The sequence below is a fragment of the Chinchilla lanigera genome, unplaced genomic scaffold, assembly GCF_000276665.1.
Source record: "Chinchilla lanigera isolate Chin_1 unplaced genomic scaffold, ChiLan1.0 scaffold00198, whole genome shotgun sequence".
Taxonomy (NCBI): Eukaryota; Metazoa; Chordata; class Mammalia; order Rodentia; family Chinchillidae; genus Chinchilla; species Chinchilla lanigera.
Window position 1 is genome coordinate 208,269 of NW_004955599.1, and position 12,121 is coordinate 220,389.

Genomic DNA, 12,121 nt, shown 5'->3' on the forward strand with positions numbered 1-12,121 from the left:
ACTGGTGAATATACAAACTCCAGGAGCACACAGATGACAGAACTGGTTTGTTAATGGGCTTGCTGCAGAACCCTGACTTTCCATTCCCTGGGCTGCCTCTAACACATTATGGCTCTGGAAAAAGACTTTAAAATAGAGAGAGGTAAGATTCTTAATATACACATTGTACTGCAGATATTTATGACAAAATCAAAACCCAAAGAGGCTTTTAGAAAGTACTTAATGTCCTTTGAAGGTCATTGTCTTACATAAAGTGACCTCAATGTTCATTTTCACCACCCTTGTTATTATAAATCCACTTCTGTACACTAAGACAACGTAATACAGTCATTATTTTTATTTGCAATATTTTTCACACTTACAGAAACTTACGTACACGTGTTGCTTAAATGTTTAAAATGTTTAAAGATTTCTAATGCATCTCATTAGTCTGTATTGTATATTATGCATGTGCTTGATGGAGTTGAATTTTTTATTTATGTAAACACATTTTATAGTCTTAGTACTTGATAGAGTATTTCATTTTTTTCTTTGTCTAATTATTCTTGAAAAACTAGATACGTGGAACCTTTAATTCAGATCACTAATCTGCATTTTGTATTATTTAGCTGAGGTAATGAATAAAATGCAGTGTTTGGTATGGGTAAAATTAATTTATACCAAGACCATTAATATTATTTGTTTCATACAGCATAGCTGTAGGTAGGAAAGTAAAAAGTCAGAACTGGACTATTCTTTTTTAGGATTGCTATACTGGGCTTGGTGTTTCACATAAAAAACATTTGTTTTGTTTAATTTCAGTAACCTCAGACCATGTAAGAAAATGTTTCCTTTCTTGAGCTGATACAAGTTCTCCCACAGTTCTTTTCTGACAAGTGTGATGTTCTGAGAATGAAAAATGGAAGGAACAGGACCTATAAATCAAGAAGATTGCAGGTCTCAGGGGCTGGGGATTTAGCTCAGCGGCAAAGCGCCTGCCTGGCAAGCGCAAGGTCGTGAGTTCAGTTCCTGGTACCGGAGAAAAACCAAAAAAAAAAAAAAGACTGCAGGTCTCTTTAGCAGACTTAAATTTCAGAACTTATAACCATTGTATATGTGTTGAAGGGTGACATATTTGCATGTAAAAATAAATGCATCCTCTGAAAGCTACTTGTCTTAAGTAAAGAGAACTCTTTATTTTCAACTAAAAAAGGATGAATCTAAGGGTTCTCATGACATATTTTTTTTAAAAAGGAGAATGATAACTCTGTGAGGTGATGGATATGTTAATTGGTCAGGTTGCTGTGATGATTTCTCAATGTATATGTCTACCCAAACAGAAAACCGAGCTAGACATTGTGACATAGACCTATAATCCCAGTTACTTGGGAGGCTAAGATATAAGAGGCCATCCTGGGCAATTAGTAAGACCCTGCCCCAAAATAATAAATAGATAAATGAATAAATAAATAAAATGACTGGAGATGTACCTCAGTAATAGAGAACTTTCTAGTGAGTATTCTGAGTTCAATCTCCAGGACCACAAAAATCAGCAAATTCTATACCATAAATATATGCAATTTTTATTTGTCAATTATCTGATTAAATTTTAAAAGGTGGGAGTACTCAAACTTCCTGACTTCAAAACTAATTATAAGCCTACAAAACTTAAAACAGGATGGTGCTGGAATAAGTATAGATATATAGACTAGTGGAATAGAACAGAGAAACCTTCACTTATATGGTGATTTTCTATAAAGTTGCCAAGAAAATGAAATGACAAGAGCATTATCACTGCTGAATTTACAAAACCTTTAAGGACTTACACACCAATACACCCCAAACTCTTCAATGAAATTGAAAGAGAAGCAGTGCTTGCAAATTTATTTCTGGAACCCAGCATCACTCTGATCCCAAAACCAGACAAAGATCCAACTAAAAAAGAAAACTACCAGCCAATCTCCATAATGAATACAGAGGCAAACATCCTCAGTAAAAAACTGGCAAATAGAATTGTTATGGCTTGTGCCTGAATGTCCCCTCAAATCCTCATGCAGTCAGGGGCGGGCTTCTAGATTTATGATTCACCCATAGTCCAATGCTGGGACTATGGGTGTGAGTTCTACACCTTCCTCTGGGGCGGATAGTTTGCATATGTAAGGGAGAGAAAGAGGCTGCTTGCTGCCACTCCTTGCTTTTGCTTGTTGCTTTACTGTGTTCCACCACCATGAATCTTTGCCCTCTGCCATGTGCCACTCTGCCTCGGAGCCAACCAAGTATGGACTGAAACCTCCACAAACTGTAACCTAAACAAACTTTTCTTTCCTTAATTTTGAGCGTTGGGCATTTTCTCTGGACAACGAGAGAAAAGTAACAAGACAAGAATGCAGTAAATCATCAAAAGGGCCATGCATCATGACCAAATTGGCTTCATGCCCATGTCGCAAAGATGGTTCAACATACATAAATCAATAATTGTAATCCATCATATAAACAGAAGCAAGGACAAAAACACAATCACATCAGTGGAAGCAGAAAAAGCTTTTGAAAAAATCCAACACCCCTTCATAACAACAAAAAAAAAAAAAAAGAAGAAGAAGAAAATAGGTGTAGAAAAACCTTATCCCACCAGGCATGGTAGCACATGCCTGTAATCCCAGCACTTGGGAGGCTAAGGATCATTGCAAGTTCAAGGCCAGCATGGGCTGCCTGAACTGCAGAGCAAGACCCAGTCTCAAAAAAAAAGACCAAAAAAAAAAAAAAACCTTACCTAAATCTAAAAAAGCCACCTATTACAAGATAACAGCCAACATCATACTAAATGAGGAAGAACTGAAAGCTCTCCCTCTAAAACCATGAATAAGACAAAGATGTCCACTTACACCACTTTTGTTCAATGTGGTACTCGAAACATTAGCCAATCAGGCAAAAGAAATCAATAAAAGGGTACAAATAGGAAAGGAAGACATGAAACTACCATTATTTGCAGGTTACATGATATTCTGCATAGAAGACCCAAAGAAATCCACCCCAAAAAACTCTTAGAATTAACAACAAATTCCACAAATGTAACAGGTTACAAAATCAATAAACAAAGATCAGCAGCTGAACCTGGTGGCACACACCTATGACCCCAGCACTTAGTAGGCTGAAACACGAAGGTGATGGGGAGCTCAAGGCCAGCCTAGGCCGTACAGTGAGACCCTGTCTCAAAAAACAAAAACTGATGCTGGGACAACCTGTCCATGCCCGCTTCTTTCCCTCTTAGACAGACAATTTCTTTCTCTCAATAAATTCTTCCTGCTCTTAAAAAAAATGACAGCACTCCTGCACAGTAACAACAATAGTGAACTCACTGAGAAAGAAGTTAGGAAAACAATACAATTCACAATAACATTAAGAAAAATTAAATACCTAGGAATTAATCTAATCAAGGAACTGAGGGACCTACAACAAAACCTACATGACTCTGAAAAGGAAATTGAAGAGGGCATCAGAAAATGGAAAGATGTCCCCTCCTCCTGCGTACAGAGATATAATATTGTCAAAACGGCCATATTCCCAAAATCGATGTATAGATTACAGATATACTGACACACAGATGCAATCCCAATCAAAATACCAACAACATTCCTCATGCTGGAGAAAACAATCTTAAAATTCATATGTAACCAGAAAAGACCCTTAGTAACAAATGCTTTCTTGGGCAACAATAGCAAAGCAGGAGGCATCACAATACCTGACTTCAAGTTATACTACAAAGCTACAGTGATCAAAATGGCATTATTTTGGCACAATGGAATAAAGTAGAGGATGCAAAAACAACCCCAGAGACATTCAGCTATTTGATCTTTGACAAAGGGTCCCTAAACATACATTATAGGAAAGATAGCCTTTTAGAAAAAAGTGGTGTTGGGAAAACTGGCTGTCCTTATGCTAGACCAATATCTCTCACCATGCACTAAGCAAAGAAAAATGTATCAAAGATCTAAATATTAAAACAGAAACGCTTAAAGATAACATGGGTGAAACTCTTGAAGTCATATGTATACGCAAGGACATTCTCAACAGAACTGAAATTGCACAAGAAATAACAGCAAGAATCAACAAATGGGATTACATTAAATTGAAAGGCTTATGCACATAAAACAAAACAATCAACAGAGTAAAAAGACTACTACAGGATAGGAAAAACCTCTACCAGCTCTTTCTCAGACAGAGGACTAATATCTAGAATATATAAAGAACTCAAAAACTTAGACCCTCAAAAATAAAAGACCCAATCAAAAAATGGGCAAGTGAAATGAAGACACTTCTAAAAAAAGTAGTACAAATGACCAATAAACAAATGAAAAAATTCAACATCTCTGGCCATTAGAGAAAAGCAAATTAAAACAATACTGAGATGTCATCTTACACGGGAAAGAAAAGCAATCATCAAGAAGTCAAGAATAACAGATGCTGGCAGACTATGGTGGAAAAGGGACCCTCCTACATCACTGGTAGAAATGAAAATTATGAAACCTAGTGCAACTATTATGGAAATCAGTACAGAGATTTCTCAAAGAACTAAAGTTAGAAATTTCATTTGATGGATACACTTTGAAAGCACAATGTTGTGAAGTAATTTAGACACACAAGCTTAAGTATCACACGGTTTCACACATATGAGTAATTCAATATATAGTGTACAAAATATAAATATAAAAACAGTACAATATATAAAGTACAAAATAAAAAACAGATAACAGGAAAAATAGACCCAAAAAGCTATTGTAATACAGCAGGGACAATGTATCTAAAAGTGTACCTTGACTTAGTATAATTGGCATACATGTTTTATGTTTTTTGGCCTATTAATCTGATAGTTAATCTGTATGATAATTAGTGAAAGGTGCTGATTTATTCCTAACATTGCATTCTTTTTCTGGTTTTTTTTTCTTTTTTGTTATTTATCTCTTTGCCTTGCTAGATGTATTCATTCTATCTGCACTTTGGCCTTTGTTACTTTGTTGTCTCGACATAGTACATTCCTGAGTATTTTCTGGGGTGTTGGTTTGGTGTTAATATAACTCATAGGTTGTTCTTTTTTCATAGGACATCCTTATTTCTACATCTATTTTGAAAGAAAGTTTTACCAGATATTAGTCTGGGTTGAAATTTGTTTGCATTTAGGGCAATGCTTCGCTCCAGGCTCTCCTGGCTTACAAAGTTTGTGTTGAGAAGTCTGCTGCAATCCTAATGAGTTTATCTTTACATGTGATTTTTTTTTTCTATGACAACTTTCAAGATTCTACCTTTTTGTTGGATATCTGGAATTTTAACTAAGATGTATTTTCAGTAGCTTCTTTTTTCATTTTAGTTACCAGTAGATGATGCTCTGTAAGCCTTGCTTAAATGTATTTTGAAATCTTTTCTCATACTTGTGAAGTTTTCTAGTACGATTTTTGTTTGCTTTTGTTGTTTGAAACAGGGTCTCACTATGTAGTGCAGGCTGGCCTCAAATTCATGGCAATTGTCCTGCCTCAGCCTCCCGAGTGCTGGGATTACAGGTGTGCACCACCACACCTGGCTCTATTATGATTTTTGTAACAAATTTTTTATACCACATACGCTGTCTTCCAGTTTCTAACTCTAATTAGCCTTAGTTGGTCTTCTTAGTGTCATCTAGTACTTGTTGGATGAATTTTTGTTGTTCTTTTGTTTTTAAAACTTCTCTGTCATAACTTACCTTTCTGTCCTCAATTTCAGAAAACCTTGTCTTCTCATTTGTCATTTCTGCAATTTATTATACAATTTTTTATATCCAGTATTTCTGCCTGATGCATTTTTGTGGAATCTGAATCTTTGGCAAATTAGTTATTCAGGTTTTGAACAATTTTGTTCAGCTTTTCCAATTTTTTATTTGTTTCTCCCATATTCACGTTATTCCATACATAATTCCATAAACTTTTGGGTGATTTTCTCTTTGCTCTCGCCAAGCTTCTTTACTCTTCTTTAATCAATTTATAAAGCTGTGCTACCTGGTGATTGCTTTCCTCTCCACCCCTGCCCCCTCAACATTTTGTTGCCTTTTCTCCCATGTTCATGTAGACATATTTTTGTGCTGAGGGTTGAGATTAAGTAGAGTGAGGACAGATTATACCCAATATAAAGATATTTTAGTTAGAGGCTCCCTTCTAGCCATATGTTCATGACTTTATTTGCCCAGAGATATTGTTCACCCCTCCTGCTATTTAATTTAAGTGGTTTGGATGTTCTCTGTGTTGTGATGAGAAAATTACTATTGGTTATAATAGCATCAACAGAACTGATCATATATCACTTGTACAAGTTAAACCTTGCATTTACACTTTCATCCTTTATCAATAACCTTCACAGCCTATACTATGATATTATTAGCATTTCATCTGTGATGTGGAAGGAGAGAGATAGAGGAACGGGTGAAAGAGAAGTGTAAGTTAGGGCTGGAGTGGTAGATAGGAGAAATAATAGGTAAAAAATAGATTGGGGTCAGTTTCCGTTAAAGGATATTTTATAGTTGGAGTGAAGGCTTAATGTTAAGAGTTTTAAGGAGATGTACAAGGAAGGAAGTGCAATTTAGGATTGAGGAAAGCTGTCAGGTTGTCAGGACCCGTTGATGTATTTGCACATCTGTAAGGAGGAAAAGAGGCAAGGGAAGACAAGGAGCTAGGTAACACAAGGAACAGCAAAAAGAATAGAAGATAGGGCAGAAGGTTAATATGAGAGAAGATGGGAATATAGGGGAAAAAACTTGAAAAAGTGGGAGAAATGAGAAATGAGTAAAAACATGTAAAAGTAGTCTTGCTACAGAAGCCAGAATTGAAGAAAAGGGATAGGGAGATGAGAAGAGAGAGAGCGACAATAACAACTAAATCAAAGTGAAGAAAAGTAACAAAAAAAATTTGACAGGGAATCAGATCTAGCACTCCAGTAAGATAACAAACACACAATTCCCTCGTGAGCACTATGCCATAAAGCCTGAGTGTCCACACAGTTTCCTGTCTTAGTTACAGTCAGACTGTGAGCAGCCACACACAATTCCACAGGGGGACATGCAGGGTGCACTAGGCAGGCAGGTGGCTGGGTGGGCACACTGGTGTTTGGTGGGCAGGCGGGTGCATGATCAAGCTGATTCCTGGCAGAGCCAGGCACCAGTCATCATTTATCCTCTCTCTGGCCAGAGTCCAGGGGAAGAGGGACTTCCCCACAGGAACACAGTTTTCCCATGTTTGAGGGTCAGGAAGCAGACTCTGTCAGCTTTAGTTCAGTCCCTCAAACCTTGTGACTCTCCCATCATGGCTGCTCCCCACAGCAGGTAAGGGCTACTGTGAACCAGCCATGGCAGCTCAGCTTCCTCTTTTCAACTATCCAGATGTTTGGCTTGATCTACGTCTATCATCTTTCCCATTAATTTTCCATTTCAGGGTGTAGGCCCCTGCCCCAACACTTCAGAAACACTTTTGTTCTCAGTGAATCCTCTCTGAACATCTCCTGCGTGAGTCCTCTCTAGTCAGCCATGTTGGATTTCCTCCAAGCACAAATTTTAGTGTCTACTCTAGAATGAAGAAAATGCTTTTAATCTCTTTAAAAGACTTTAAGAATCCTTTACTCTCATCTTCAAGATGTGAAATGTGCTTTCCAGTGCTCACAGCCTTACAGAAAACTTGGAGGTAATGAGATAAACACGAAACTGCCCAGCTCTTCCCTCTTCCTCCTCCACTGAGCAGAAGTGGGTATGTTCCAACCACCAGCTGCCACATGCCTCCTCCTTGCTGTCCCTTGGCCCCTAAGGAGGGACTGGGCAAATGGCCCAGTGTCTTCCACTACCTCTGATATTACTTCACAGGTTACTCTCGCTGGAGATTTAGTTCAGCGGCACAGCGCCTGCCTTGCACGTGCGAGGTTGTGAGTTCAATCCCTGGTACCGGAAAAAACAAAAACAAAAACACAGGCTACTCTCCAGGCAGAACTGACAGGCACAGCTCAGCTGACCACTGCAGTGCTCAAGTAGTGGGAAACTGCCCTTGATAAGATTAAGACCAGGAGGGGTCTGGGACCCAGTATTGTTACCCGTGAAATCCCCAAGCCCAGTGAACAATGAGCAGCATGGCAGGCCCTCCTGGAGATTCCTGAAAAGCTGAGCCAGTCACCATCTCAGCCTTGTTATTTTCATGAAGTGGCAGCTGTCAGTAAAGGAGCTGCTTCTTCTAACGTTCCACTGAACTGTCAGCAGGACAGCTGCAGTTCTCCTGGATACCCTATACCTACTCCAGATGCCTTCCTTGATGCAGCAGGCTTGAATTAACCCCAGTCCCAGAGGACACCATGGCAGGGCTGAACTTAGACCAATCCCTGGCCCACAAAATGTACAAAACAGCAAGAGCCCACTGCTCCTGCATGTAAGCAGCACCCCTCACACTCCTTGGGTTGGCCTAAGAGGCTCCTCCAGCACATTGACTCCCATACTGCAGCGCCACTGCTCCATGGTCCTGCTCATGATTCATTTCTCAGAATGCCTGCAACGTCTTGTAAATCTACCCAACATTTTTATCTTGGATAGTGTGGCCAGAGCAGGTCACATTAAAAGGGATTATAAGCACTAGGGCCTACTGGCCCACAGGTTCCAGAGACCATCAGCAACCAATAAAGACCAGCAAAGATGGGTAGCATCAACCAGCAGTGACCGGCATCAATGAGCATTGAACAGCATTGAGGACCAGGAACAAAAACTGGAGGTGGTGAAAGCCAGGGGTGTTGACTAACAATGGTGGCAATTTTGCAGCATCTGGCAGAGACAAGTGGAGACCTGCAGAGAGCTCCAGAAGCAGTATGAACTGCTGGGAGAACTGCAGAGAGCTTCCACGGGGACAAGGACCCTTTGCTGCCAAGCCCTGATGGGGCATCTGGGAGGTACTAAAAGCCCAAACACTGACAGCCATGGGAGCCCACAGCCAGAGCTGTAACACCAAGGGCTAGAAGCCTAAGAAATCAGCCAGGCTTCTTCCTACAGTGAGAAAAGTTAAGCAAATGTATGAAACACCTACAGTGTCTGGAGCATGATAGGTATACAACAGATATCAGTTCTTCCACTCCTCTGGGTCCATGGGTCTCATATATTGGATGTATTGACAGAAGAGTAATTTGATACATTCTAGATTTTTCCAGAAGCTCACAGTTTTCTTAAGTACACTGACTGAAAGAGGAGGGCAGGGGAGGACAATGGCACGTTCTCTTCAGGAGCTCTTCCCTACTCAACACTTTCAGCACCTCGGGCAGTTAGCGCTTTGGGCCTCATGCTGTCCACCACCGCTGAGATCACAGCGCCTGCTGCCTTCACTCCTTCCACCAGGGCATGCTCCACCTGCAAAGCACATCAGTCAACAGGGTAGTCCCTGCTTGCCCTCCCCCTACCATCCCACCATTTCCCTCCATGAGTCAGCCTGCCCGGAGTCTTCTCCTAGAGGAGCAGCCAGCCTGTGCTGCCCTCTCTTTCCAAAATCCTAGGGCTGCAGACCAAGCAAAGCCAGGATGATGGAGACAGACCTCCAAGGCAGCCAGCTCCCTTCCCCAGCAGGCATCTGGGGCTCCTGGTCCTTTTCTTCCCCAGAGCCATTCACACAGGCTCCACCCCAGGGCAGAGGACCCTTTGTAGGTACTCTACAAAGTATCTGCCTCTGCCTCTGAGGCCCTTATTCTACAAAAGGGACTCTGAATCAGGGAAATCAACTTGAACAGAATCACACAGTGCGTTGGTATCCAAACTCAGCTCTGGGTTGTGCCTTGTGGTTGCTGGGCCCAGGGCTTTACCCAATTATGCTCTAGAATCTTGGGTCTTCTTTTCACAGAAAAATATCAGTGCTTACCAAACCCCTGGGCCTGGTGCAAGGTCTCACATGGATGGCAAGTGGAGGGTGCCGAGCACTGACAAGGAAGATGCAGAAACCAAAGGGGAAAAGGGAGTGGGTAGAAGCTGCCATTGTTCACTGAGAGGTGCAAACAGTAGTGGGGAGACAAAGAGTGGGGTGTGAGCCCAGTCTGTTCATGAAACTTAAGAAAAATAGAGGTAGACCCACAGAAAGAGTACACTCCACCTTTCACCTTCAGTTTCTTTCACCTATTTGCAATATATACTTCTTTTGCTCACGGCATGGAGTTTTAACACAGATTCCCCCATTAGCAAGAGCATCCCGAACTGTTACAGGGACGCAGGCTTCCGGGGCTCTTTCACATGCACTGTGTGTACCACATTTAGTTTATCTCTGCCCTTCATGAGGGAGGAGGGACCCCAGCACAGCACAGATGAGGCCAGTAGGTGTGAGGGGAGCAATGGTGGTCCATGGCCCCACGGCACACAGAGACACAGCATGGCCATGACAGCGCCAGATGCAGGAACGGTGGCCCAACAGCCTGATTCATTAGTCATTCAAGAAAAGCTGGAAATACAGGTCTTTTTCTGTAAAATTTTTGTTTTTTAAAGTTGCTAAATAACTCAAACTCAAAAAATAATAGTATATCTGAGATACAGCCCATAGGCTGTAAGTTTGCAATCCTTATGACAAAGTACCTGCCTCCATCTATCTCCACTTTGTAAAGAAAGAAACAGTCTCAGAAACAGCACCCTTGCCAAGGAGACCACCCTCAGGAATGACGAAGCTCATACTCCAACTAGGCGGGCTTCGTATTAGGCCGGTACTTTTTCTACTCCTCTAAGGGGAATGGGAGTGTAAATGCCCCCTGAACCACACAGACCTGTAGGAACAGAAAGCCCTCTAGCACAGCAAGCAACATGGTGAGATGAGTAGTGGCTGTTCTGGTGACTGAGGATCTGACAGAGCCCAAGAAAGCTCCGCGCTAGGAGCCACAAACAAGGCAGGGGCCATACCTGCTGGCTCCTGGACACTCCATATCGGAGGTTATTAACGAAGTGCTCGCAGTTCCCCTCGATCAGGCTGTACTGCACAATCTTGTTGATCATCTTCTTCGTACGCTGGATGATCCTGTCCACAGGCAGGGGTAGGTACGTCCCATCCAGCTTGTTGTTGACGGTCCAAGAGCAGCCATGCAGCACATCCTCCAGACGACTGTATTTTACAACTGCACGATTGCTAAAGACAGAAGTGATACTGCCAACCTCGAAGTCCTCACCTGAAGATCAGAGACAAACAGAAGCTGCAAAGTTGCTAGGGGAGGCAGGGGACAGCACTAGCTCAACCTAAGACTAGAAGAGGGAGAGATGAAGTAAGCCTTTTCAAAAGAGCCTTCTGCCCAGAACTGTACTCTCCTCTCTCCACCTGGCAGGAATTTAATTATTAACTCCTGAGATGCCTTACAGTGTGACCCTGCACTAGACTGCACAGGTCCAGCCAAGTTCTAGGCCTTATCTTTTTTCCTCACCAGAATCCACTACTATCCATTCCCTACATAAGGGACTATCCTGTTTATAATCACAGTGGTTCCAAGACATGCTTCCTTGTATGGGCACAGCTGAGGCGCAGCAGTCAGGACTCTGAGTGGTGTCCACTCCCACCAGCAACCACAGAGTACCTTGGCCTTTATTTCTATGCAATATAGGAGTTTTTGCTAGGGTTTGTTTGAAAATAGGGCTCCATAGCTTTGAAAAACAGAGATATTGGAAACCTACTATATACCATATTTAAACCTTAGAAGAGACAGAGACTCAGAGAAGAAAAGGAACCTATCCAAGACCAGGTAGATGCTCATTTAAAACCAGCTAGGAGAGGGGCTGGGGATTTAGCTCAGCGGCAAAAGCGCCTGCCTGGCAAGCGCAAGGTCGTGAGTTCGGTTCCTGGTACCGGAGAAAAACAAAAAAACAAAAAAACAAACAAAAAAAAAAACCAGCTAGGAGAGAAGATCTTGAATACTATCACCACAAAAAGATAAACATTTGAGGTGATGTATATACTATTTACTCCAATGTGATCAGTACACGTTGAATATGTGCCCATTAATCCTCACCTGTCAACTTCATTGGATTAAGAAATGCCTACCAGGATTGGGGATTTAGCTCGGTGGCCCCTGGGCTTGATATGGAAGAAGAAAGGAGAAAGAAGATGAAGAAGGGAGGAGGAGAAGAAAGAAGAAAGAAGAAGAAAGAAGA

At 41.5% G+C, this 12,121-nt stretch overlaps 1 protein-coding gene across 2 annotated transcripts in view; it reads right to left on the bottom strand.

The window, feature by feature from the left end:
* Window positions 1-9,096: 9,096 nt before the first annotated feature.
* Window positions 9,097-12,121, bottom strand: part of Hrasls5 (HRAS-like suppressor family, member 5) — a 30,550-nt gene continuing 27,525 nt past the window's right edge. For both annotated transcript variants that reach the window (XM_005414749.2, XM_005414748.2), the window contains exons 5-6: window positions 10,886-11,148; window positions 9,097-9,364 (exon numbers count right to left, since the gene is read on the bottom strand). In XM_005414749.2, the coding sequence (XP_005414806.1) occupies window positions 9,251-9,364; window positions 10,886-11,148 (377 nt within the window). In that variant the 3' untranslated portion in view covers window positions 9,097-9,250. The remainder of the gene's footprint in view (window positions 9,365-10,885; window positions 11,149-12,121) is intronic.